This window comes from Pinus tabuliformis, chromosome 8 (assembly GCF_031772625.1).
Source record: "Pinus tabuliformis cultivar Carrire ecotype Pingquan chromosome 8, CPIR1, whole genome shotgun sequence".
Classification (NCBI taxonomy): Eukaryota; Viridiplantae; Streptophyta; class Pinopsida; order Pinales; family Pinaceae; genus Pinus; species Pinus tabuliformis.
Genome location: NC_142294.1, coordinates 965161711 through 965186333, shown reverse-complemented (window position 1 = coordinate 965186333; position 24623 = coordinate 965161711). Strand labels below are relative to the sequence as shown.

The following is a 24623-nucleotide window of genomic DNA, read 5'->3' as shown; positions in this document are numbered from 1 at the left end:
CTGATGACTGACATGTCCTTGATCTTGCCACCCAACTTCAAATATCATTGCTGAACATACCCGATTTGATAATAGCAAATTTATCAGACATACAGAATCTTCTGTCCAGCTCCCTGAGGAAACACTGATAGATATTAATGCTTTTTGATTAATGATTAACCTTAATACTCCTCTTTTTCCTTGCATAGGCTCCAGTGTTTTAATCATCGAGATCTTTTCTGGTAATTTTAATGAATGGAATTCTTGAAGCCACAAAGAAACCTTTTTTATTTGCTCTGGATTTTCAGCCAATGTAGATTCTAGAATGTTATCCGTGCCATACACTTGTGCGAACGGATTATGTTCTATTGGATTGCGGAATTCCATACTTTGATAATCCCAAGGTTCTGTAAAATTTCTAAGATATTGAAGGGTTCGCATTACACACTGGGAAGCTTTGATCTGAGCTTTCTTTTGACATCTGCCATTTTTTATTTCCCAATCAACAAAAGGCTGAAACAATTCATATTGTGGAAAAGAATCTGTCGATACAAAATTTTCATCTACTTGTTGCAAAAAGGCTGTCTCTAATTCTTCAAACATATCAGGAATCTTGAGGGATTTTAAAAATCGTTCAACTAATCCATTCATATTAACTTCCTCAAGATCTAACATCTTTGCAGAGACATAAACAGCAACAGAGAAATCAACTCCACCGATTATTTGATAATAATTCAAAGTCTTTAAGACTTTAATCATTTCTGGAGTGTAATGGCTGTCCCATGTGTCATCAAGCAATCTGAAATAAACTTTTACCTGTAAATTTGGTAGAGGATAAACCTTCACCAACTCTTCATTGAGATTAAGAAAAATACCAACATTTTTATGCTGCCAAGCCTGGCATTTTTGAATCCACTGATTTCTTCTTAATTGTAAACCAATGACCTTCTTTATCTGTTCAACAAGGTCAGGTAAGAGGAATTCTAATATCTTAAACCGCTGTACAAAAGTTTCAAAATTATCATCAAAAGCAGATTTATCTGAAATATCAAACATACTCTGTTTATGTACATGAACCTTATTCATTTCTCTTGTCAAAGCATCAGCTAAAAAATTAGAATTTCCTGGGATCCATTCGACATCAAACTCATACATCTGAAACCACATTTGCCATGCTAACAATCTTCCTCGAGCTAGCTGTTTTGAAATCTTTGCATTGAGGAAGTATTTAAAATTCATGGAATCTGTCCGAATTAAAAATTTTGCAGGAGCCAAATAGATTTCAAACTTCTGGATTCCATTAAAAATAGCAAGGGTTTCTTTTTCAGCAGGGAAATAACCTTTTTGATGTTTCTGAAATTCTCCCGAGGCATATGCACAAAGAACTTCTTCAATTTCTTCTCCTTCTCCTTTTCTTTCAAGAAGAGTGGCCGCCCAAAAGTTATCTGATGCATCCGTTTGTAAAATCAAAAATCCATTACCTGGTGGCTTCAATGCTGGCAGATTTTGACATTCCTGCTTAAGCAGCTGAACTGCTCTGGTAGCTTCATCGGACCATCCACCATTAATGTATTGACGAATTGGAGAAGTTTTTTCAGAGAGATTCGGAATATATTTATGTACATAATTTAAAATTCCTATAAATCTCTGAATCATATGTTTATCTGCTAGCTGATCAGGAAATTCGGAAAGTTTTGTTAACACATGAGGCTGCATCTGAATTTTCCCATTGCTGACATGTATTCCAAGAAAATCAATACTTTCTTGAAACAGGATCATTTTCTTTTCTGACAAAACAAGACCATGTGCCTTTGCCTCATCAAGAAATATCTGTAAATGTTTCAAATGAGATTCTAAATCTGAACTATGTACAAGAATATCATCAATATATACAACGATAAAATCATATTTGTTGAATATGTGATCCATTCTTCTTTGGAAGAAGGTAGGAGCATTCTTCAGCCCGAAAGGAACAACTTTCCATTGAAAGAAACCTGCAGGACATGTGAAAGCAGTCTTGTGTCGATCTTCTTCTGCAATCTGAATCTGATAATAACCTGATTTCATATCAAATTTGCTAAAAATTTTACTTCCTTGAATTTTTTGCAGAATGGTTTCCTATCTAGGCATAGGATAATTAAAGCTTTTTGTTATTGCATTCAATGGCTTATAGTTAATAACCATCCTATCCTTTCCACGCACAATTTCTGAATGATTTCTGACAAGGAATGCAGAACAGGAGTAATGAGATTCGCTTCTTTCAATCAACTGAAGATCTAACAATTCTTGAATCTGCTTTCTCATTTCTTTCTCTTCAGCAGGGGTGCATGGTATTAGTTTACCAGTTACCCCATTATCATGTAATGTTATAATTTCCTGTTGTGGACTTTTTGTAGTCCAGAATGCCTGAGGGTTGTTTGAACAACACTTTAACAATTCTTCATATAGACTGATTTGTTCAGATGACCAATTGGGATCTCTATTGGCTTTCTGGGTAGGTTGTGATTTAGCCTCATACATCATCAACACTTCTCTCCAATCATGAGACTCATTCTTTGTTTTCTTTGAACCTACCTTTTTTTGACTCTGCTCTTTTCTAGCTTCTGAGTTTGCCATTGTCAATCTTGGAACTGCTACTGCTTTCTTTTTGACATTGCAAATGATTTTGTCTTCACTTATTGTTACAGGCAGTACTGAATTAATAAATGGCATTCCTAAAAATAGACTTGCAGAAGCATCATAATGCTGAATAGCAGAAATTTTTATAGTAACCCCCCCAAGTTTCAAAGAAATGTTATCGACATAATGGGTAAGGTTTACAGATCCGCCAATAGTTTCTGAAACAATTATATGCTGCAAAGGCTTCCATAATCCTTTGAAAAGAGATGGTCTAGCAAGATTATTGGAACCCCCAATATCAATGAAAGCATCAACACTAACCCATTCACCACGAACTTGGACTTCAACTGGAATGTACAAAAGATTATTTGATTTGACCATCTTTTTAAGAAAAGCATTTTCTTCATCTAGAGCAGAATTATTTACAGGGAGTGATGAGGAGGAAGACGCGACTGTTTTAGGATAAGGACATAAAGAACTCACAGGTGGCTGTGGAGGCAAGGAATTTAAACTGGGAAATGAGTCCTTTAAGTCTGCTATAGTAACAGTTTCAATAGAAGAATGATCTGACTCTTCTTCTGTAAAGTCTTCTGTATCTGTCTCATCACTATAATGATGTTCTTCTTCTTCAAATTCACTTGGTTCACTTTCAAAACCAGAATAACAAATATTCATTTTTTGGCTGACTTCATGCATAGGTTCAGTGTCAGATAGAGAAGCATCAGTCAAAATATATACATCAGATACTTCATCATTTGAATCAACCACTGACCAATCATCTGCAAATTCTTCAATTTCAAAACAGGCTTTCAATTTACTAGAGGAACTCTTGGGACATTTGCGAGCAAAATGTCCTTCTTGCTTACAAATGAAGCAAGCATTATCTCGTTTTGGTTGTTTCCTCTTTTTAACATATCTAAATTTTCTGAATGGTCTTCTAGGATTAGCAACCCTCTTTGGTCTGTATTTACCATATTTCTTAGTTCTTCTTTTTCTGAAAGGAGTCCAGGGTAATACAGAACGACAAACATTCAGACTTGGGGAAACATTATGAACCTGTTTTTGCCAGCACAAATACTTAACCTTTTCTTGACACCGGAATAGGAGATCTATCCAATAGATTTGTTCAATCTTTTTGCCTTGAACTTCAATATCTTTCATAATCATGTCTCCTAAATTTCCAGGTAACTTTGATAAGAAAGCAACCTTCTGGGTAGGATCATTATTTAAATTTGCTTTAAAAACCTTAGCCATGTACTCAGACCCAAACTGATCTAGATCTTTTAAATCTTTCAACTCCATTCTTGTTAGATCAGTAATTATTTGCTTTCTTTCATCTGTAGGTTCTGGAACAAATTGAGTAAGCAACAAAACTTCTAAAGTAGCTAATCCCAACGCTGCAACATTCTGTCTTTCTTCATTAGAAGCAGACATCCACCAGTCCCACACAATTCCTGCCATACGTTTTTCTGCTAGCAAGAAAATTGAGAAATTGTCTAATTTAGACACAACTTGCATTTGGTACAAAGCACCAATCCATATTCGAATTGATTCAGCTGGATTTTTAGATTTATCCAAATCTAGAACATATCCAGATGAATTAGTAGCAAATAAATCCTCTTCAACTCGTGGATATTTTGGTTCTTTATACCTATTAGCTTTTTGCAGGGAGGGCATTATGAATGATGGAAATAGAGTAGCAGCATTTTCAAAGGTAGCCAATTCACTTTTATTTCTATGAATTGTAGTTGAATTGGGCTTCTCTATTTTGAAACCAATTTGGCTGTTGCTAGATTCAGCTAATTCTTCTTGGGAATCACTAGTCTCCCATTTTTGTGGAATTTCCATAGTTTTAGAAAACTTTGGAGGCTGCGATTCTTTCTTTTTCTTTTCTCTTCTTCTTCTTTCTCTTTCTTCTCTATGCTGTCGATCGGCTGTCTGTTCATCATGTAGAAGTTTAAGATTTGCCAGAATTAATTCACTTTGGCAACCTAAATCATCTAAAACTTCTTCTGCATGTGCACACCATGTAGTTATATAATTTCCGATCTGATATGTCTCATCGAGATCATTTGTATTCTGTGCATTATGTTCAATCAGGGGAGCACAATCTGCACGAGTGATTGGTTGTCGAGAAGAGGAAGAAGTAGTGCAGAACTTTGTGCGAGGAGGCCATTTGCCACCTTTGACAAATCTGCGATTGGCATATTGCCATTCTTCAACAGGAGGAAAACGACCTATGCGATGCATTTTATTTACAGTGGGTAAAAAAGGCTTAGAATCTGGTATGTACAATGTAGTAGATGACATTACAGGCTCAGTCTGACTCTGACTGGCTTCTTGGATAGTAGACAAATTATGACTACTTGAAGGAACTTCAGTTGGAGCAATAGGAAACACATATCTTTTCTGCTTGGTAATAGGACGAGGTACCTTTGGCCTTGGAGGAATCAGTTTGACTTGGCCATTATCAATAGCAACTCGTTTTACTTTCAGTTCAGGCTTCTTTTCATCAGCTATAGATTTATATTGGAAATACCAATTTTGGGGTAATTCAGTAGGGTCATATAGTACTCCCTCAACTTGGGCATTAGATAGACCAACAGTAACACAATCTTTAAGTACAGGTTGTTTCAGCTTTGGATGTGCAGTATTCGTAAGCTGAAAGGAAGCTTGTCCTATCACAGAGAGATATTCACTTTCTTCTGCCATAGTTAGCCCTTGAACCCCAGTTAATAATTTCCAACAGTCTTTCAAATGTACATCATTCAGGCTGATGGCATAGTCAGGATATATTGTTCCATATTGACAACCAGTAGCAAGGTTTCCCATAATAGTACCAATCCTAGCATGATCATAATTTTGATGACGGGTATCAAACAGTTCAGCAATGCAAGGAGTATTTATTCCATGACGGAATAGTGGTGCAAGTCCTATCCTTATTCCTCCAAAATGAAGATAAAAATATTTTCCTTCTTTAGCATACTGACGGAACTTTTTAATTTCATCATCAGAAAATAAGTTCAAAGCAAGGATTTGAACTGAAGGTCCAGAAATCTTTATAGTTATCTCTACTTCTTTCAGAAAAGTCTTTCTTTTTAAAACAAAGGTCATGGGAAGCTTATAAATATCAGTAGCATGCAAAGCAGGAGGAGTCCAATTTTCAGGATTCTCAACAATCTCATGATTTTCATTTTCAGCAACTTCAGACTCATTAGACCTTGATGAAACTTCAATTATGACTTTCCGATCTATAGAAGAGAATGAGCGTAATAGACTGGCCATATTGTATAATCTAAACCAGAGATTGACTAAAGAAAGCGTTTATCTACTCAGCCCAATGATCAACAGAGTTGCCTTTCGAAGGCTGCTGGCTTTCTCTAGAACTTTGTCTATAGATTACCGACTCAGGATTTAAAACAGGGCTCTGATACCACGATGAAGTTGCTGAAAATGAAAATCATGAGATTGTTGAGAATCCTGAAAATTGGACTCCTCCTGCTTTGCATGCTACTAATATTTATAAGCTTCCCATGACCTTTGTTTTAAAAAGAAAGACTTTTCTGAAAGAAGTAGAGATAACTATAAAGATTTCTGGACCTTCAGTTCAAATCCTTGCTTTGAACTTATTTTCTGATGATGAAATTAAAAAGTTCCGTCAGTATGCTAAAGAAGGAAAATATTTTTATCTTCATTTTGGAGGAATAAGGATAGGACTTGCACCACTATTCCGTCATGGAATAAATACTCCTTGCATTGCTGAACTGTTTGATACCCGTCATCAAAATTATGATCATGCTAGGATTGGTACTATTATGGGAAACCTTGCTACTGGTTGTCAATATGGAACAATATATCTTGACTATGCCATCAGCCTGAATGGTGTACATTTGAAAGACTGTTGGAAATTATTAACTGGGGTTCAAGGGCTAACTATGGCAGAAGAAAGTGAATATCTCTCTGTGATAGGACAAGCTTCCTTTCAGCTTACGAATACTGCACATCCAAAGCTGAAACAGCCTGTACTTAAAGATTGTGTTACTGTTGGTCTATCTAATGCCCAAGTTGAGGGAGTATTATATGACCCTACTGAATTACCCCAAAATTGGTATTTCCAATATAAATCTATAGCTGATGAAAAGAAGCCTGAACTGAAAGTAAAACGAGTTGCTATTAATAATGGCCAAGTCAAACTGATTCCTCCAAGGCCAAAGGTACCTCGTCCTATTACCAAGCAGAAAAGATATGTGTTTCCTATGGCTCCAACTGAAGTTCCTTCAAGTAGTCATAATTTGTCTACTATCCAAGAAGCCAGTCAGAGTCAGACTGAGCCTGTAATGTCATCTACTACATTGTACATACCAGATTCTAAGCCTTTTTTACCCACTGTAAATAAAATGCATCGCATAGGTCGTTTTCCTCCTGTTGAAGAATGGCAATATGCCAATCGCAGATTTGTCAAGGGTGGCAAATGGCCTCCTCGCACAAAGTTCTGCACTACTTCTTCCTCTTCTCGACAACCAATCACTCGTGCAGATTGTGCTCCCCTGATTGAACATAATGCACAGAATACAAATGATCTCGATGAGACATATCAGATCGGCAATTATATAACTACATGGTGTGCACATGCAGAAGAAGTTTTAGATGATTTAGGTTGCCAAAGTGAATTAATTCTGGCAAATCTTAAACTTCTACATGATGAACAGACAGCCGATAGACAGCATAGAGAAGAAAGAGAAAGAAGAAGAAGAGAAAAGAAAAAGAAAGAATCGCAGCCTCCAAAGTTTTCTAAAACTATGGAAATTCCACAAAAATGGGAGACTAGTGATTCCCAAGAAGAAGTAGCTGAATCTAGCAATAGCCAAATTGGTTTCAAAATAGAGAAGCCCAATTCAACTACAATTCATAGAAATAAAAGTGAATTGGCTACCTTTGAAAATGTTGCTACTCTATTTCCATCATTCATAATGCCCTCCCTGCAAAAAGCTAATAGGTATAAAGAACCAAAATATCCACGAGTTGAAGAGGATTTATTTGCTACTAATTCATCTGGATATGTTCTAGATTTGGATAAATCTAAAAATCCAGCTGAATCGATTCGAATATGGATTGGTGCTTTGTACCAAATGCAAGTTGTGTCTAAATTAGACAATTTCTCAATTTTCTTGCTAGCAGAAAAACGTATGGCAGGAATTGTGTGGGACTAGTGGATGTCTGCTTCTAATGAAGAAAGACAGAATGTTGCAGCGTTGGGATTAGCTACTTTAGAAGTTTTGTTGCTTACTCAATTTGTTCCAGAACCTACAGATGAAAGAAAGCAAATAATTACTGATCTAACAAGAATGGAGTTGAAAGATTTAAAAGATCTAGGTCAGTTTGGGTCTGAGTACATGGCTAAGGTGTTTAAAGCAAATTTAAATAATGATCCTACCCAGAAGGTTGCTTTCTTATCAAAGTTACCTGGAAATTTAGGAGACATGATTATGAAAGATATTGAAGTTCAAGGCAAAAAGATTGAACAAATCTATTGGATAGATCTCCTATTCCGGTGTCAAGAAAAGGTTAAGTATTTGTGCTGGCAAAAACAGGTTCATAATGTTTCCCCAAGTCTGAATGTTTGTCGTTCTGTATTACCCTGGACTCCTTTCAGAAAAAGAAGAACTAAGAAATATGGTAAATACAGACCAAAGAGGGTTGCTAATCCTAGAAGACCATTCAGAAAATTTAGATATGTTAAAAAGAGGAAACAACCAAAACGAGATAATGCTTGCTTCATTTGTAAGCAAGAAGGACATTTTGCTCGCAAATGTCCCAAGAGTTCCTCTAGTAAATTGAAAGCCTGTTTTGAAATTGAAGAATTTGCAGATGATTGGTCAGTGGTTGATTCAAATGATGAAGTATCTGATGTATATATTTTGACTGATGCTTCTCTATCTGACACTGAACCTATGCATGAAGTCAGCCAAAAAATGAATATTTGTTATTCTGGTTTTGAAAGTGAACCAAGTGAATTTGAAGAAGAAGAACATCATTATAGTGATGAGACAGATACAGAAGACTTTACAGAAGAAGAGTCAGATCATTCTTTTATTGAAACTGTTACTATAGCAGACTTAAAGGACTCATTTCCCAGTTTAAATTCCTTGCCTCCACAGCCACCTGTGAGTTCTTTATGTCCTTATCCTAAAACAGTCGCGTCTTCCTCCTCATAACTCCCTGTAAATAATTCTACTCTAGATGAAGAAAATGCTTTTCTTAAAAAGATGGTCAAATCAAATAATCTTTTGTACATTCCAGTTGAAGTCCAAGTTCGTGGTGAATGGGTTAGTGTTGATGCTTTCATTGATACTGGGGGTTCCAATAATCTTGCTAGACCATCTCTTTTCAAAGGATTATGGAAGCCTTTGCAGCATATAATTGTTTCAGAAACTATTGGCGGATCTGTAAACCTTACCCATTATGTCGATAACATTTCTTTGAAACTTGGGGGGGTTACTATAAAAATTTCTGCTATTCAGCATTATGATGCTTCTGCAAGTCTATTTTTAGGAATGCCATTTATTAATTCAGTACTGCCTGTAACAATAAGTGAAGAAAAAATCATTTGCAATGTCAAAAAGAAAGCAGTAGCAGTTCCAAGATTGACAATGGCAAACTCAGAAGCTAGAAAAGAGCAGAGTCAAAAAAAGGTAGGTTCCAAGAAAACAAAGAATGAGTCTCATGATTGGAGAGAAGTGTTGATGATGTATGAGGCTAAATCACAACCTACCCAGAAAGCCAATAGAGATCCCAATTGGTCATCTGAACAAATCAGTCTATATGAAGAATTGTTAAAGTGCTGTTCAAACAACCCTCAGGCATTCTGGACTACAAAAAGTCCACAGCAGGAAATTATAACATTACATGATAATGGGGTAACTGGTAAACTAATACCATGCACCCCTGCTAAAGAGAAAGAAATGAGAAAGCAGATTCAAGAATTGTTAGATCTTCAGTTGATTGAAAGAAGCGAATCTCATTACTCCTGTTCTGCATTCCTTGTCAGAAATCATTCAGAAATTGTGCGTGGAAAGGATAGGATGGTTATTAACTATAAGCCATTGAATGCAATAACAAAAAGCTTTAATTATCCTATGCCTAGACAGGAAACCATTCTACAAAAATTCAAGGAAGTAAAATTTTTAGCAAATTTGATATGAAATCAGGATATTATCAGATTCAGATTGCAGAAGAAGATCGACACAAGACTGCTTTCACATGTCCTGCAGGTTTCTTTCAATGGAAAGTTGTTCCTTTCGGGCTGAAGAATGCTCCTGCCTTCTTCAAAAGAAGAATGGATCACATATTCAGCAAATATGATTTCATCGTTGTATATATTGATGATATTCTTGTACATAGTTCAGATTTAGAATCTCATTTGAAACATTTACAGATATTTCTTGATGAGGCCAAGGCACATGGTCTTGTTTTGTCAGAAAAGAAAATGATCCTGTTTCAAGAAAGTATTGATTTTCTTGGAATACATGTCAGCAATGGGAAAATTCAGATGCAGCCTCATGTGTTAACAAAACTTTTCGAATTTCCTGATCAGCTAGCAGATAAACATATGATTCAGAGATTTATAGGAATTTTAAATTATGTACATAAATATATTCCGAATCTCTCTGAAAAAACTTCTCCAATTCGTCAATACATTAATGGTGGATGGTCTGATGAAGCTACCAGAGCAGTTCAGCTGCTTAAGCAGGAATGTCAAAATCTGCCAGCATTGAAGCCACCAGGTAATGGATTTTTGATTTTACAAACGGATGCATCAGATAACTTTTGGGCGGCCACTCTTCTTGAAAGAAAAGGAGAAGGAGAAGAAATTGAAGAAGTTCTTTGCGCATATGCCTCGGGAGAATTTCAGAAACATCAAAAAGGTTATTTCCCTGCTGAAAAAGAAACCCTTGCTATTTTTAATGGAATCCAGAAGTTTGAAATCTATTTGGCTCCTGCAAAATTTTTAATTCGGACAGATTCCATGAATTTTAAATACTTCCTGAATGCAAAGATTTCTAAACAGCTAGCTCGAGGAAGATTGTTAGCATGGCAAATGTGGTTTCAGATGTATGATTTTGATGTCGAATGGATCCCAGGAAATTCTAATTTTTTAGCTGATGCTTTGACAAGAGAAATGAATAAGGTTCATGTACATAAACAGAGTATGTTTGATATTTCAGATAAATCTGCTTTTGATGATAATTTTGAAACTTTTCTACAGCGGTTTAAGATATTAGAATTCCTCTTACCTGACCTTGTTGAACAGATAAAGAAGGTCATTGGTTTACGATTAAGAAGAAATCAGTGGATTCAAAAATGCCAGGCTTGGCAGCATAAAAATGTTGGTATTTTTCTTAATCTCAATGAAGAGTTGGTGAAGGTTTATCCTCTACCAAATTTATAGGTAAAAGTTTATTTCAGATTGCTTGATGACACATGGGACAACCATTACACTCCAGAAATGATTAAAGTCTTAAAGACTTTGAATTATTATCAAATAATCGGTGGAGTTGATTTCTCTGTTGCTGTTTATGTCTCTGCAAAGATGTTAGATCTTGAGGAAGTTAATATGAATGGATTAGTTGAACGATTTTTAAAATCCCTCAAGATTCCTGATATGTTTGAAGAATTAGAGACAGCCTTTTTGCAACAAGTAGATGAAAATTTTGTATCAACAGATTCTTTTCCACAATATGAATTGTTTCAGCCTTTTGCTGATTGGGAAATAAAAAATGGCAGATGTCAAAAGAAAGCTCAGATCAAAGCTTCCCAGTGTGTAATGCGAACCCTTCAATATCTTAGAACTTTTACAGAACCTTGGGATTATCAAAGTATGGAATTCCGCAATCCAATAGAACCTAATCCGTTCGCACAAGTGTATGGCACGGATAGCATTCTAGAATCTACATTGGCTGAAAATCCAGAGCAAATAAAAAAGGTTTCTTTGTGGCTTCAAGAATTCCATTCATTAAAATTACCAGAAAAGATCTCGATGATTAAAACACTGGAGCCTATGCAAGGAAAAAGAGGAGTATTAAGGTTAATCATTAATCAAAAAGCATTAATATCTATCAGTGTTTCCTCAGGGAGCTGGACAGAAGATTCTGTATGTCTGATAAATTTGCTATTATCAAATCGGGTATGTTTAGCAATGATATTTGAAGTTGGGTGGCAAGATCAAGGACATGTTAGTCATCAGTGCAAATTATGGGTTCAAGCAGCTATCGAGTAATCAGTCAGCATGTTTCAAATTTTTAAGTGGGATTTGTTAGATGGGGTTGAATTGGCAGTGCAATCCTTGCCAAATTTTAGAAAAAGTAAGAAAGATTCCTTCCTTGGGATTGAAATAGATCCATTTGCATATGTGAACAGATGGAACAAAGATGATTATCTCTTTCCATCAAAGAGTCTAAGGAAAACTGCAGATTCCATAAAATTTTCGTATGACACAGGCCAAAGTTCACATGCACCACAAAAAGAGGCATCTTCCATAGCAATCCATGACTATAAAGGAAAAGCAAAAGTTGGAGAAGAAAAAGAGACCGTATTTGTCGATGTCTATCAAGATGCTCAGGTACAAAATGACCCTACTTGGGAAAAGGAATATCTATCATGGCTTACATCTTCATGGAAGAATCCACAGGAAACGCTTTCAAATTTAACATATCCGTGGCAAAGAATAAAGACCCCACCAGATTCGGAGTTCGAAGCAGACTTTGATAGTGATAGGAGTCCGCAAGGTTCATGGTAAAGAATCTCTTGTCAGCAATGTGATACTGTTGATCACATGTTGTGACAGGAATCTTTGTACAAAAAGAAAAATTGAGTAGACACCGTCGGTGGAAAAAGATACCGACAGGACCCTCAATTATTTCTATCTTATGTCATGTCTTAGCTAAGTTAGATTCGATTTTAGGCTATTTAAGAAAGAACTCTCACAGAGTTCTGCATCGTGTGTTCAGTAACTTACTTGAACCAATTGAAGTGGACGCAACAAATAGATGATGGACTCAGTAACTTACTTGAACCAATTGAAGTGGACGCTTTCAGGCAGATTTCCTCACATCTGAGAAATGCGCGGACTATCGCGACCCTTTCGCTTCTCCAACGCGCCTTACAATCTCATTCCATGCGATGATCTTGGAACAGAACAGTCCTCAGACTGGCGGCCCAGCAGGCTTCAATATTAATTCAAAATAATATTACACACCATAGATAGCCTCAAGTATGAGAGCTCTGATTACACACACACACACTCGCAAAACACACGATCTTTAAGTACATGTTGTTTCAGCTTTGGATGTGCAGTATTCGTAAGCTGAAAGGAAGCTTGTCCTATCACAGAGAGATATTCACTTTCTTCTGCCATAGTTAGCCCTTGAACCCCAGTTAATAATTTCCAACAGTCTTTCAAATGTACATCATTCAGGCTGATGGCATAGTCAGGATATATTGTTCCATATTGACAACCAGTAGCAAGGTTTCCCATAATAGTACCAATCCTAGCATGATCATAATTTTGATGACGGGTATCAAACAGTTCAGCAATGCAAGGAGTATTTATTCCATGATGGAATAGTGGTGCAATTCCTATCCTTATTCCTCCAAAATGAAGATAAAAATATTTTCCTTCTTTAGCATACTGACGGAACTTTTTAATTTCATCATCAGAAAATAAGTTCAAAGCAAGGATTTGAACTGAAGGTCCAGAAATCTTTATAGTTATCTCTACTTCTTTCAGAAAAGTCTTTATTTTTAAAACAAAGGTCATGGGAAGCTTATAAATATCAGTAGCATGCAAAGCAGGAGGAGTCCAATTTTCAAGATTCTCAACAATCTCATGATTTTCATTTTCAGCAACTTCAGACTCATTAGACCTTGATGAAACTTCAGTTATGACTTTCCGATCTATAGAAGAGAATGAGCGTAATAGACTGGCCATATTGTATAATATAAACCAGAGATTGACTAAAGAAAGCGTTTATCTACTCAGCCCAATGATCAACAGAGTTGCCTTTCGAAGGCTGCTGGCTTTCTCTAGAACTCTGTCTATAGATTACCGACTCAGGATTTAAAACAGGGCTCTGATACCACAGTAACTTACTTGAACCAATTGAAGTGGACGCAACAAATAGATGATGGACTCAGTAACTTACTTGAACCCATTGAAGTGGACGCTTTCAGGCAGATTTCAACTTCAAAATAAATGATTTCTCATTTATGCTTTTTTTTTTGTTTTATGGTGTAGAATTCAACTTGATCTTGCCTGTGATCTAGGAATTGGATTTGAGTGCATGATATATGGTTGGAAAGCTGATTCTGAGCTCTTTCTAATGAAAATACCTACAGTCTGATCTGATCCAAACATTTACATGCAAAAATATCCTTAAATCTTGGTACTTGGTGTCTCTTTGGAAATAATTTGTAGGAGGAACTATTATTTACAACATCTCAAACATAATAATGATAAGATATAATCAAAAAATCCTATAAAAATTATAGGACCCTAACACTCCTCACTGCCACCTCATCCTTTCTCTAATAGCTCTTTCTCATTAGTGTGGTGGGAAGCAGAATTATCACTTTCCTTTACATCCTTTTCTCGCTCTGCTTGTGCTTTGGCAGCACACTCCTCTAAACAGACCTTCTCTACAGCTGTCGTCGCAACCTCCTTCTTCTCTTGTGCAACCAATGTGTGTGCGAATTTTTGAGTGGCTTCATTCCACTTCAATGCAATAGGGCTTTTTGTGCCAGTACTTATTCCTGCATCTAACTCCATAGGTGTGCACCATTCCTATGTCCAAAGCCCCACTAATTATTGGACTTCTGTATCCATCACCATATAAGGCAACGGGTACCATTTCTGCTCAGGGTCTTTGCATGATTTATGAAAATTGGTTTTGAATTTTGCATAGAACGATATTTGCGCGTACATGGTAGGCGACAACCTTGGCCGTTGGTTAACCCCCATGTGCATGTCCATATACATCAAAACAAAAAAGATATTTGTCTCCTTAAAACGCTCTGGATCTTTTGAGGCCCATAACGAGGAAAAACGTGCTACCTCGGGCAATTCTTCTTTGTTTGGAGGAAATTGGCTATCCTCTGGTAACCTCCAAGAAACCAAAAAAATTGACAATAAGAGCCAGGCATAATGAAATATCCTACTCTCCTCCTGGGCCTCTCGGCAGTTTGTGAGGAACTCCTAACATAGATACTTGGACCAATTGTACTGAACCTCCTTCGCACACTGAGATGCAAGCAAAATGACTGGCACTAGAGCTTCATCCGTGTGACATTTTCTCATTAATTTTCCTGCTAGAATCTAGGAAGCCAACTGTACTACCGGGTTTGATATGGACGTGATAGAGTACTCTCACAACTTTTTGATCAGACTAAACTCCTTCTTCTCCTATCTGCCAACTCTTTCTCTTTGGATTTTCCTCCAAACTCTTTGGCAGGATTCGCCCCTTTGTAAGGTAGCTTTGTGATCCTATGGATCAACATGTCAGTGATGGGGATAGGATCACCTAGCCATAGGCACCCATCATGCACTAGTGCGAGGAGCTGGCGCACACAAACCGTATTAATGGGGGAATGATGATAATGTGGCACTAACAACAGATTGAGCAACCCTGACTGCTCAACACCGTAGACCTACTTCATGGGCTCCAAAATTGTGAACCCCTTATTATCATAGTAGGTTTTTTGCATATACTTGTGAGTTGCCAAGTGCGGAAACTTTGTATGGTCGCGAGGTCCTAATCTTCCATTTTAAGCAACGATATGCGCACTAGCCTAGGGCCCTCGAACACCACTTGCTCAGGAAACAAAGGTGTCGAAACTGAGAATTTCCCTGTATCAGGATCCTTCGTGACTTTAGTATTTCCCTTCCACAGAGGGATATACTCAGGCAACCTCATTTATCTTCTAGGTCCAATACCTTTTCTGGTTTCTTATCCTTTTTTTGCTTCGCCTGTGTCTTGGTATGCTTCCTCGGTGACGCACACACCAACATTGGCTTCTTCGATTTTTCCTTCGCGACTGGTTGCTTTTCTTTCATAGTAGGCTTATTTTCTTTAGCCACATTTTTTTTCGGCCTAGGTGACCTTGGTGCCATCGGCACAACAGGGGTAGCCTCCATACTGGACAGCTTTGGTCCTGGCATGTTCAACACAACTGCTTCTGAACTCATGGATTTGGCAGGGTTAGTGGCATTCATTATTTCCATAAATAACTCTCGGGCTGCGAGAGAATAGTTTGCTAGCGACATAAATTCTTCCCAGAATGCTCGACTCATATGCGACAGACAACAAAATGCACCAACAAGTCTTAGAGTGAAAAGTGTTCTTTGTTGGACCAGTATGCACTAATTTATAGGGGGATTTGAATTTAAATCTGACCATTCCCCCAAATTAAGATAATAAATTTTGTTTTGGCAGTAGATCTTCAAATATTTTTGCCTTAATTTCCACCAGCCCGCCCCTCTTAACCACTTTTTGGATGTCAAATCATTAATAGTAACTCCAAGGGTCATTTTCCTGCTGATCTGTGTGGTACTTGTCCCTCTCGTGTAGCGTCCTAAGCGTACCTTCATTTGTTGCATCCTCGTCAATCTCCGTGCAGCCTAGTCACTACCTTGTTTTCCAAATGGGGCAGTTTAGTTTATAGTCCCACGCTCCCTTGCAATTGCCTAGAGCATTAAGACTGTCCTGTTGCCATATAGTCATTGTCCAGGATCCCCCGTATACAGCTTCAACTTGCTCCCATTCACTTTTCCCAGGAAGGGTTACCCATTTAGCTTCACGAGCTGAACTAGCCACCATCTGTAATTTCCTTGACAATATATAGCCCTAACCAATGCATCTAGAATTTACCTAGAAATTTAGTGAACTTACTATCATATAATAGTACAAGATCATTTACCTTGAATATCAAAAGTTTGATATGGCGATCATGCCATGATTTTTCGCATTCCTTCTATTCGGTGTGGAGCCTGATTATCTTCTGTATTCAAAGGTATCATCGCATTGGACCCCAGTTCGAAATGGGGTGGCAATGCTACCCGTAAAATATTCACTGCAGGGGGCTCCAGGGGGAGGGGGCGCGGGGGTATCGGGGGCAGGGCCCTCGAAGCTAAGAATAGATGTAAAATTGCCTTGTAAAATGTTGTAATTTCGTAGTCAATCTGGGCCGTTCATTAGGCGGAGATCTGACGGTAGAATTTATGTTTAATTTAGGGTTTTTTCCCTAGAAGGAAACCACTCGCTATATATGAGGGAATTGTATTGCATCTATGTAGATCTGTATTCTGAGTGAGGAAGAGAGAGGAGATTGAGAGCGAATAGGGAATTACAACGGATCCACTATAGGCTATATCTCTTCAGTTTGCTGGCTAATATAAAAGGAAGGATTGGCTGCTTCTCTGTGGACATAGCCCAAACTAGGTGAACCACGTATATCTGTGTCTCTCTTGTTTTATGCATTTTCTTTTCTATATTTCTGCAATATTTTATGTGTTGCATTTCTTTGTAATATATAATTTTCTAACAACTGGTATCAGAGCTGAAGGTCTATTTGGTTGATAAACTCGCAGGAGAGAAGGGTTCCTGGTTCGAGTGGGAGAAATGGTAGAAGATGGTAGGTTTAGGGTCGAAAAATTCAACAACCAAAACTACCAGCTGTGGAAGATGCAGATGGAAGATTATATGTATTAGAGAGATCTATACCAACCATTGAGTGGAAAGACAAAGAAGTCGACGAGTATGACAAACACAGAATGGGATATTCTCTACAGAAAGGCCTTGGAACAATATGGCTGTGCCTAGCGGTGTCGGTAGCGTTTAATATTTCAAAGGAAACAACAACAGAGGGTTTAATGTCGACATTGGCCAAACTATATGAAAAACCCTTGGCCTCAAATAAGGTATTTCTTATGAAGCGTTTATTTAATATGAATATGTTAGAAGGTGGATCTGTTGCTGATCATTTAAATGAATTTAATATAGTTACCAGTTAGTTAGGTTCTGTAGGGGTAACTTTTGATGATGAAGTTAGGGATCTTTTATTTTTGTGCTCATTGCTAGAAAGATAGAATGGTTTAATTATGGCCATTAGTAACTCTGTCTCTCGATCTAGTACTTTAAAGTTTGATGATGTTATTGGTGCAATCCTTAGCGAGGAAATGTGACGAAAAAGCTTCGGTGAGACATCAGGTAATGCTTTGACTACAGTGACTAGGGGAAGAAAAATGGAAAGAGGAAAGAGCCCAAGATACTGCAGTAAGTCAGAAAAGGCAGATCCAAGTCTAGATCAGGGATAGTGTGCTGGAAATGAGGGAAGAAAGGACACCTAAAGAAAGACTGTAAGTCTCGAAAGGGAAAAAAAGGAGACGCGCAACAAGAAAGTAATCATGAAGCAAATGTAACAGGTGATGTGTTGGAAGATGCTTTGATTCTTTCATTAGAAAATATTATTAATGCCTGGGTGGTAGATTCAGGGGCCTCATTCCATGCCACACCTGATAGAAAACATTTTCATGATTATGTTCAAGGATATTTTGGACATGTTCGATTGGGTGATGATAAACCCTGTAAAATCATTGGAATGGGTACAATTTTCATAAAATAATAGAATGGAAATCAATGTCTATTGAAGGAGGTAAGGCATGTTCCAGATCTGAAGAAAAATCTGATTTCAACAGGGTAGTTAGGAGGTGAAGGTTGCGTAACTACTTTCACAGATAAAACCTGGAAGGTCACTAAAATATCCCTGGTATTTCTAATTCTGTTAATGCTTTAACCTCTACAGGAGGAGATACGGCATTGTGTCATCATAGGCTCAGGCACATGAGTGAGAAGGGGATGCAAATTCTTCACTCAAGAAATTTTTTGGCAAGTTTGAAGCATGTTGATTTAAAATTCTGTGAGAATTGTGTTTATGGAAAACAGAAGAGAGTCAGATTCCTTAGAGTTGGGAAAGAAAAGAAGATCGAAAAATTAGAGCTTGTGCATACAGATGTATGGGGACGTGCTGAGGTATCATCTCTTGGTGGCTCTCGTTATTATGTTACTTTTATTGATGATGCAACTAGAAAAACCTAGATTTATTTTATTCAAAATAAATTTGATGTCTTTGATACTTTCAAGAAATGGAAAGCTTTGGTTGAAAATGAGACAGGAAAAAGGTTGAAGTGTCTCAGATAAGACAATGGAGGTGAATATGGCAGAAAAGAGTTTTATAGGTATTGTCCAGAGAATGGAATTCGTAGAGAGAAGACAGTTCCAGGAACACCACAAGAAAATGGTGTGTCAGAAAGGATGAATAGAACAATCATGGAGCGTGAAAGGTGCATGAGATTGCATGCAGGATTGCCTTTACAATTTTGGGTAGATACTATAGATACTGTTGTTTATCTAATAAACAAAGGGCCTTCAAGTTCCTTGGATGGTGGTATTCCAAAGGAGGCATGGACAGGTAAACAGGTAAATCACTCTTTCTTAAAGACTTTTGGTTGTGAAGCCTTTGTCCACATTAATAAAGAAAATAGAACAAATATTGAGGCAAAATCAAAGAAATGTACCTTTATTGGATATGGTGTTAATGATTTTGGTTATCGCTTTTATAATTATGAAAAACACAAAATCATTAGGAGCAGAGATGTCGTATTCAATGAAAAGGTTTTGTATAAGGATCAGCTGCAGGAAAAGAAACATGAAAAAGAAAACAAAGAATAGACAGTGCTTGACGAGATCACAGAAAAAGTGATGGTGCCTGAAAATCATAATGATCAACAGCCAGAACAACAACCACAACAGAAACAAGCACCTCAAACACCTAAAAGTGGTGTTAGAAGATCTACCAGGATAAGTAGACCCCTGAATGATGCTTTCCTTCATTATATTATGTATTTTTCACTGATTCTGGTGAACTAAAATGTTATGAAGAAGTAGTGCAGGTAGAAACCAGGAAGAAGTGGGAGAGAGCCATGAAAGAAGAGATGGAATCCTTAGCACATAACCAGACTTGGGACTTAGTAAGGTTGCCTGCAGGTAAAACAACATTGCAGAATAAATGGGTTTACAAGTTGAAGGAAGAAGATGGAGGTAGAAAAAGGTATAAAGCTAGACTTGTGGTGAAATGGTTTGCACAAAAAAAGGGTATAGACTTTGATGAAATATTTTCTCCTATTATTAAAATGACTTCAATCGGAACTATTTTAAGTCTAGTACCAACTGAATGTTTGCATCTTGAGCAGTTAGATGTAAAGACAACTTTTCTCCATGGGGATTTGGAGGAAGAGATATATATGCAACAACCACAAGGATATGAGGTAAAAGGGAAGGAGAAACTAGTGTGCAGGTTGAAGAAGAGATTGTATGGCTTAAAATAGGCTCCAAGGTAGTGGTATCTAAAATTTGACAGGTTTATGACTGAACAAGGTTATACTAGATGTCACTGTGATCATTGTGTTTATCTCAAAAGGAAAAATGATGGCAGCTATATTATATTGTTATTGTATGTAGATGACATGCTTGTTGCAGGGTCTAACATGCAAGAAATAAATGTGCTCAAAAGAAAATTGGCAAACTCATTTGCAATGAAGGATTTGGGTGCTGCAAAACAAATCCTTGGTATGAGAATAACTAGAGGTAGGATGAATCACAAATTAACATTGTCTCAAAGTGAGTACATAGGAAAGGTGTTGAAAAGGTTTAATATGTAGAATGCAAAACTAGTTAGTATACCTTTGGCTAGCCATTTCAAATTAAGTAAGGAAGAGTGTCCCAAGACTCAGGAAGAAATGGCTCATATGTTTAAAGTTCCATATGCATCAATAGTTGGAAGCTTAATGTATGTAATGGTCTGCACAAGGCTTGATATTGCACGTGCAGTGGGAGTTGTAAGCAGGTACATGAACAATCCAGGAAAAGAACATTGGATGGCGATGAAGTGGATTCTCAAGTATTTGAGAGGAACCACAAATTAAGCATTATGTTTTGGTGGTTCAAACATTTCTCTACATGGATATGTTGATGCAGATATGGCGGGTGATAGAGATAATAGGAGGAGCACAACAGGGTATGTGTTTACTGTAGGTGGAAAAACTGTTATGCTCTTAACCTGCAAGACGATACCAGAATACCAAATATGCAAAGAAATATACCAAAAACATAGAATAGTGAGAAACAACAGCAAGTATTTTATTATTCAGAAAGTAATGTTCACTTGCCTCTTCGAGGGGGCAACCTCCAATAGAGCAGAGCTCGATTACAAAATAAGACACGATGCTCCTCCCAGGGAGTCTCTATCCTTTATATGACTCATACATGCAATACCATGGTTCTTATTAATACCATCTATCTAATACCATGGCCCATAACTAACTGTGGCCCCGTCATTATATGTGGGTTAACCACTTATAGTTATTAATATGGGCTTTATTGACTCTTTACTTAACTATAACTATGACTCGATCCTACTACATAAATAAGGGGGTTAGGGTGGGACCCTAACATGCCCTCCCCCTTAAGAATAGCCTTGTCTTCAAGGCTGAAGCTGCAGAAACTACTGAAGAATAGTGGCTGGTTCCCAGGTTGCATCTTCCGGAGAGGTGTCTTTCCACTTGACGAGGACTTCCTTGATCATGCGGCCATGCAGGTGTTGTTCTCATGTGTCTAGGATTTGTTCAGGTTGGAGCCAGATTGACCCTTCTTCATCCAATTCAGGTAGACTGGTTTGAATTTTGCAATTGTTCCCAATCACTTTCTTGAGGCATGAGACATGGAAAACTGGATGGATTTTTGCAGTGGGTGGAAAAGCTAGCTTGTAGGCCACTTCTCCAATGCGATGAAGTATTTGATACGGTTCGTAGAATTTTGGAGATAGTTTCTGACAACCCTTGTCTTTGAGTGATGTTTGCTTATATGTTTGCAGCCTCAAAAATACCTGATCCCCTTCTTGAAATTGGCGCTCTGAGCGATGCTGATCTACTTTTTGCTTCATGCGGTTTTGAGCTTGATGAAGATTCTCTCTAAGATGGGCGAGCATGGTTGTGCGGTTTTGTAGGAGTTGATCCACTGCTTGTACCTTTGAGCACCCCTTGATATAAGAAGTAGGGGAAGGACAGAGTTGACCATAAAATGCTTCATAGGGAGTCACTTTGGTGGTGGCATGATAGTTGGTGTTATACCACCATTTAGCTACAGGTAACCACTGTACCCAAAGATGTTGCTTTTCTGAAGTGAAACACCTAAGGTAGGTTTCCAGACATTTGTTGATTTCTTCAGTTTGACCATCCGTTTGTGGATGATAGGAAGTAATGATTTTTAGTTGGGTACCTTGTAGCCTGAAGAGTTCTTGCCAAAAATTACTGGTGAAGATCGGGTCACGATCAGACACAATAGAAGTGGGCATGCCATGCAATTTGAAGATTTGATCCATGAAAGATTGAGCAACCAAAGTCAGTGTAAAAGGGTGGGGTAGGACGCAAAAATGAGCATACTTAGAAAGTCGGTCCACAACCACCATGATGACTGACTTGTTTCCTGACTTTGGAAGACTTGTAATGAAATCCATAGAAACCTCTGTCCATATTGATGTCGGAATGGGCAATGGTTGTAATGTGCTTGGTGCTTTGATTGTCTCCCCTTTGTGGCACTGGCAGACATCGCATTCCGCTACAAAATTAAGGATGTCCTTTTTCATGCTTGTCCAAAAAAATGATCTTCTAGTGTGAACATACATCTTCTGAAACCCTAAATGTCCTGCAGTGGGGGATGAGTGCAATTCTGCCAAAATGTGGCTTTTGAGGGTGGATGTTGGTGATATTATGACTCTGTCCTTGTAGTGAAGAATCTCATCCTGCCACGAGTATCCCTTGATGGAATTTGGATCTGCCTGCAATTGAGTAATGAGTTGGGAGAGCCAGGGATGTGAAAACCATTCCCTGCGAGCCTCTCCAATCCATTCTAGAATGGGAAGGGAAATTGCGAGCAGGGTACTTTCCTCCTCAAATTGGCGAGATAATGCATCTGCTACAATATTTTCGCGCCCTTTCTTGTAAGTGATCTCATAATCATATCCCAAAATTTTGGCGAGCCATTTATTTTGTTGTGGGGATGATAGGCATTGCTCCAAAAAATATTTAAGACTGTGATGGTCTGTGCAGATTTGGAAACGTCGCCCCAATAAGTAAGGTCGCTAGGTATCTACTGCATGTAATATGGCCATCATTTCCTTCTCATAGGTAGATTGTCCCAGATTCTTCCCACTTAGTTGCTGGCTTGTGAAGGCCAAGGGTCGACCGTCCTACATTAAGACCCACCCAATACCCGTACCTGAAGCATCACATTCAATGACAAAAGATTTGGTGAAGTTGGGTAGTGCTAAGATTGGAGTGGAACACATGGCATTTTTGAGAGCTGTAAATGCCTGTTGTGCTTCATCATTCCAGAAGAATGAGTTTTTCTTGATGAGTTGAGTGAGGGGCTTCGTAATGCGACCATAATTGTGGAAAAAATTGCGATAGTAGCCTGTGAGACCCAAAAAACCTCTCAGGCTCTTCAAGGTCTTAGGTTGAGGCCAATCCTACATTGCCTGGATCTTTTTGGGGTCCACCTTGACACCTTCACGCCCCACAATGTGGCCCAAATACTCAACTTCTTCCATGCCAAAAGAACACTTGGACATCTTAACAAATAATTTATGCTTGTGGAGCAGTTGCAAGAGTAGATCTACATGTTGAAGATGTGCAGCCCAAGTGCAACTATAGATGAGGATGTCATTGAAGAAAACAAGGACAAATTTCCTGAGATATGGTTTGAGAAGGTGATTCATAAGGCTCTGAAAAGTAGATGGGGCGTTACAAAGACCGAATGGCATGACCAGGAACTCATAATGGCCTTCATGAGTTCTAAAAGCAGTGTTTGGAATGTCGACATCCTTCATGTGAATTTGGTGGTAGCCTGCGCGAAGATCCAGCTTAGTGAAGAATTGAGCCCCATTGAGTTCATCCAACAAATCATCAACAACCGAGATGGGAAATTTATCTTTGACTATCAAATTATTGAGGGCCCTGAAGTCTGGACACATACACCATTCCCCATCTTTCTTGAGCACCATGACCACCAGTGATGAATAAGGACTAATGCTGGGATGAATGACGCCTGCTTCCGAAAGTTCCTTGATTATTTTTTCTATTTCATTCTTTTGGGTGAACGGATATCTGTACGGGCGCACATTTGGTGGTTGGGCCCCTGGGACCAAGGTGATGCTATGATCATGTTCCCCTCTCGAGGGTGGAAGCTCATGAGGCTTGTCAAAGATTGGCAGATGGTTATTTAAAATCTATTGCATCTTAGGATGAATCGGCAGAGAATTGGGTTCGACGGCCTAGATGGCATTAAATTGAGATATAACTCCATGATGGCCCTTTTTTAACAATTTTTCCATCCTATGTGAGCTGATGATAGAGGGAGCTCCCGCCTGGAGTCCGCGGAGGGTATGTGTGGAGTTTTTCAGCTTAAAGCTCATATATAACTCCTGGAAATCCATTGTGATTGGCCCAAGTGTGCGAAGCCATTCAACACCGAGGACAATGTCGCACCCTCCCATGTGTATGGAAAACATGTGGGTCTTCAACTGATAATCCCCCATTTGAAGTTTGACATTTTCATAGCGGCCTTCACATTTCATTGTTCCCCCATCCGAAATTTGGACTTGGAAGTTAGAAACTGCTTGTACAAAACAATGCACTACTTCCGCGACATTTTGATGGATAAAATTATGTGTACTTCCACTATCAATCAAGACTACTACTGGGCGATGCTTAATAAAACCTCTGATTTTGAGAGTTTGAGGTGAAGAAATCCCTGCCAAAGCATGCAGCGAAATAACTGGTTCGTCAGGGACATTGTCCTTCTAGTTGTCCTCTTTTGCCTCCTTAGGTTCCTCAAGTGGTGGGGCTTCCTCCGATGAGT

General features: G+C 38.2%; 1 protein-coding gene across 1 annotated transcript; it reads left to right on the top strand.

Annotated features, from left to right (window-relative positions):
* Window positions 1-8864: 8864 nt before the first annotated feature.
* LOC149238676 (uncharacterized) lies at window positions 8865-9800 on the top strand. Its single transcript, XM_089369639.1, has one exon. The coding sequence runs from the start codon at window positions 8865-8867 to the stop codon at window positions 9798-9800; it is 936 nt and encodes a 311-aa protein (XP_089225765.1).
* Window positions 9801-24623: the final 14823 nt, after the last annotated feature.

Bases quoted from the DNA above. Each gene is read 5' to 3' on its own strand.
- LOC149238676 (XM_089369639.1), top strand. From the start codon at position 8,865: ATGGTCAAATCAAATAATCTTTTGTACATTCCAGTTGAAGTCCAAGTT.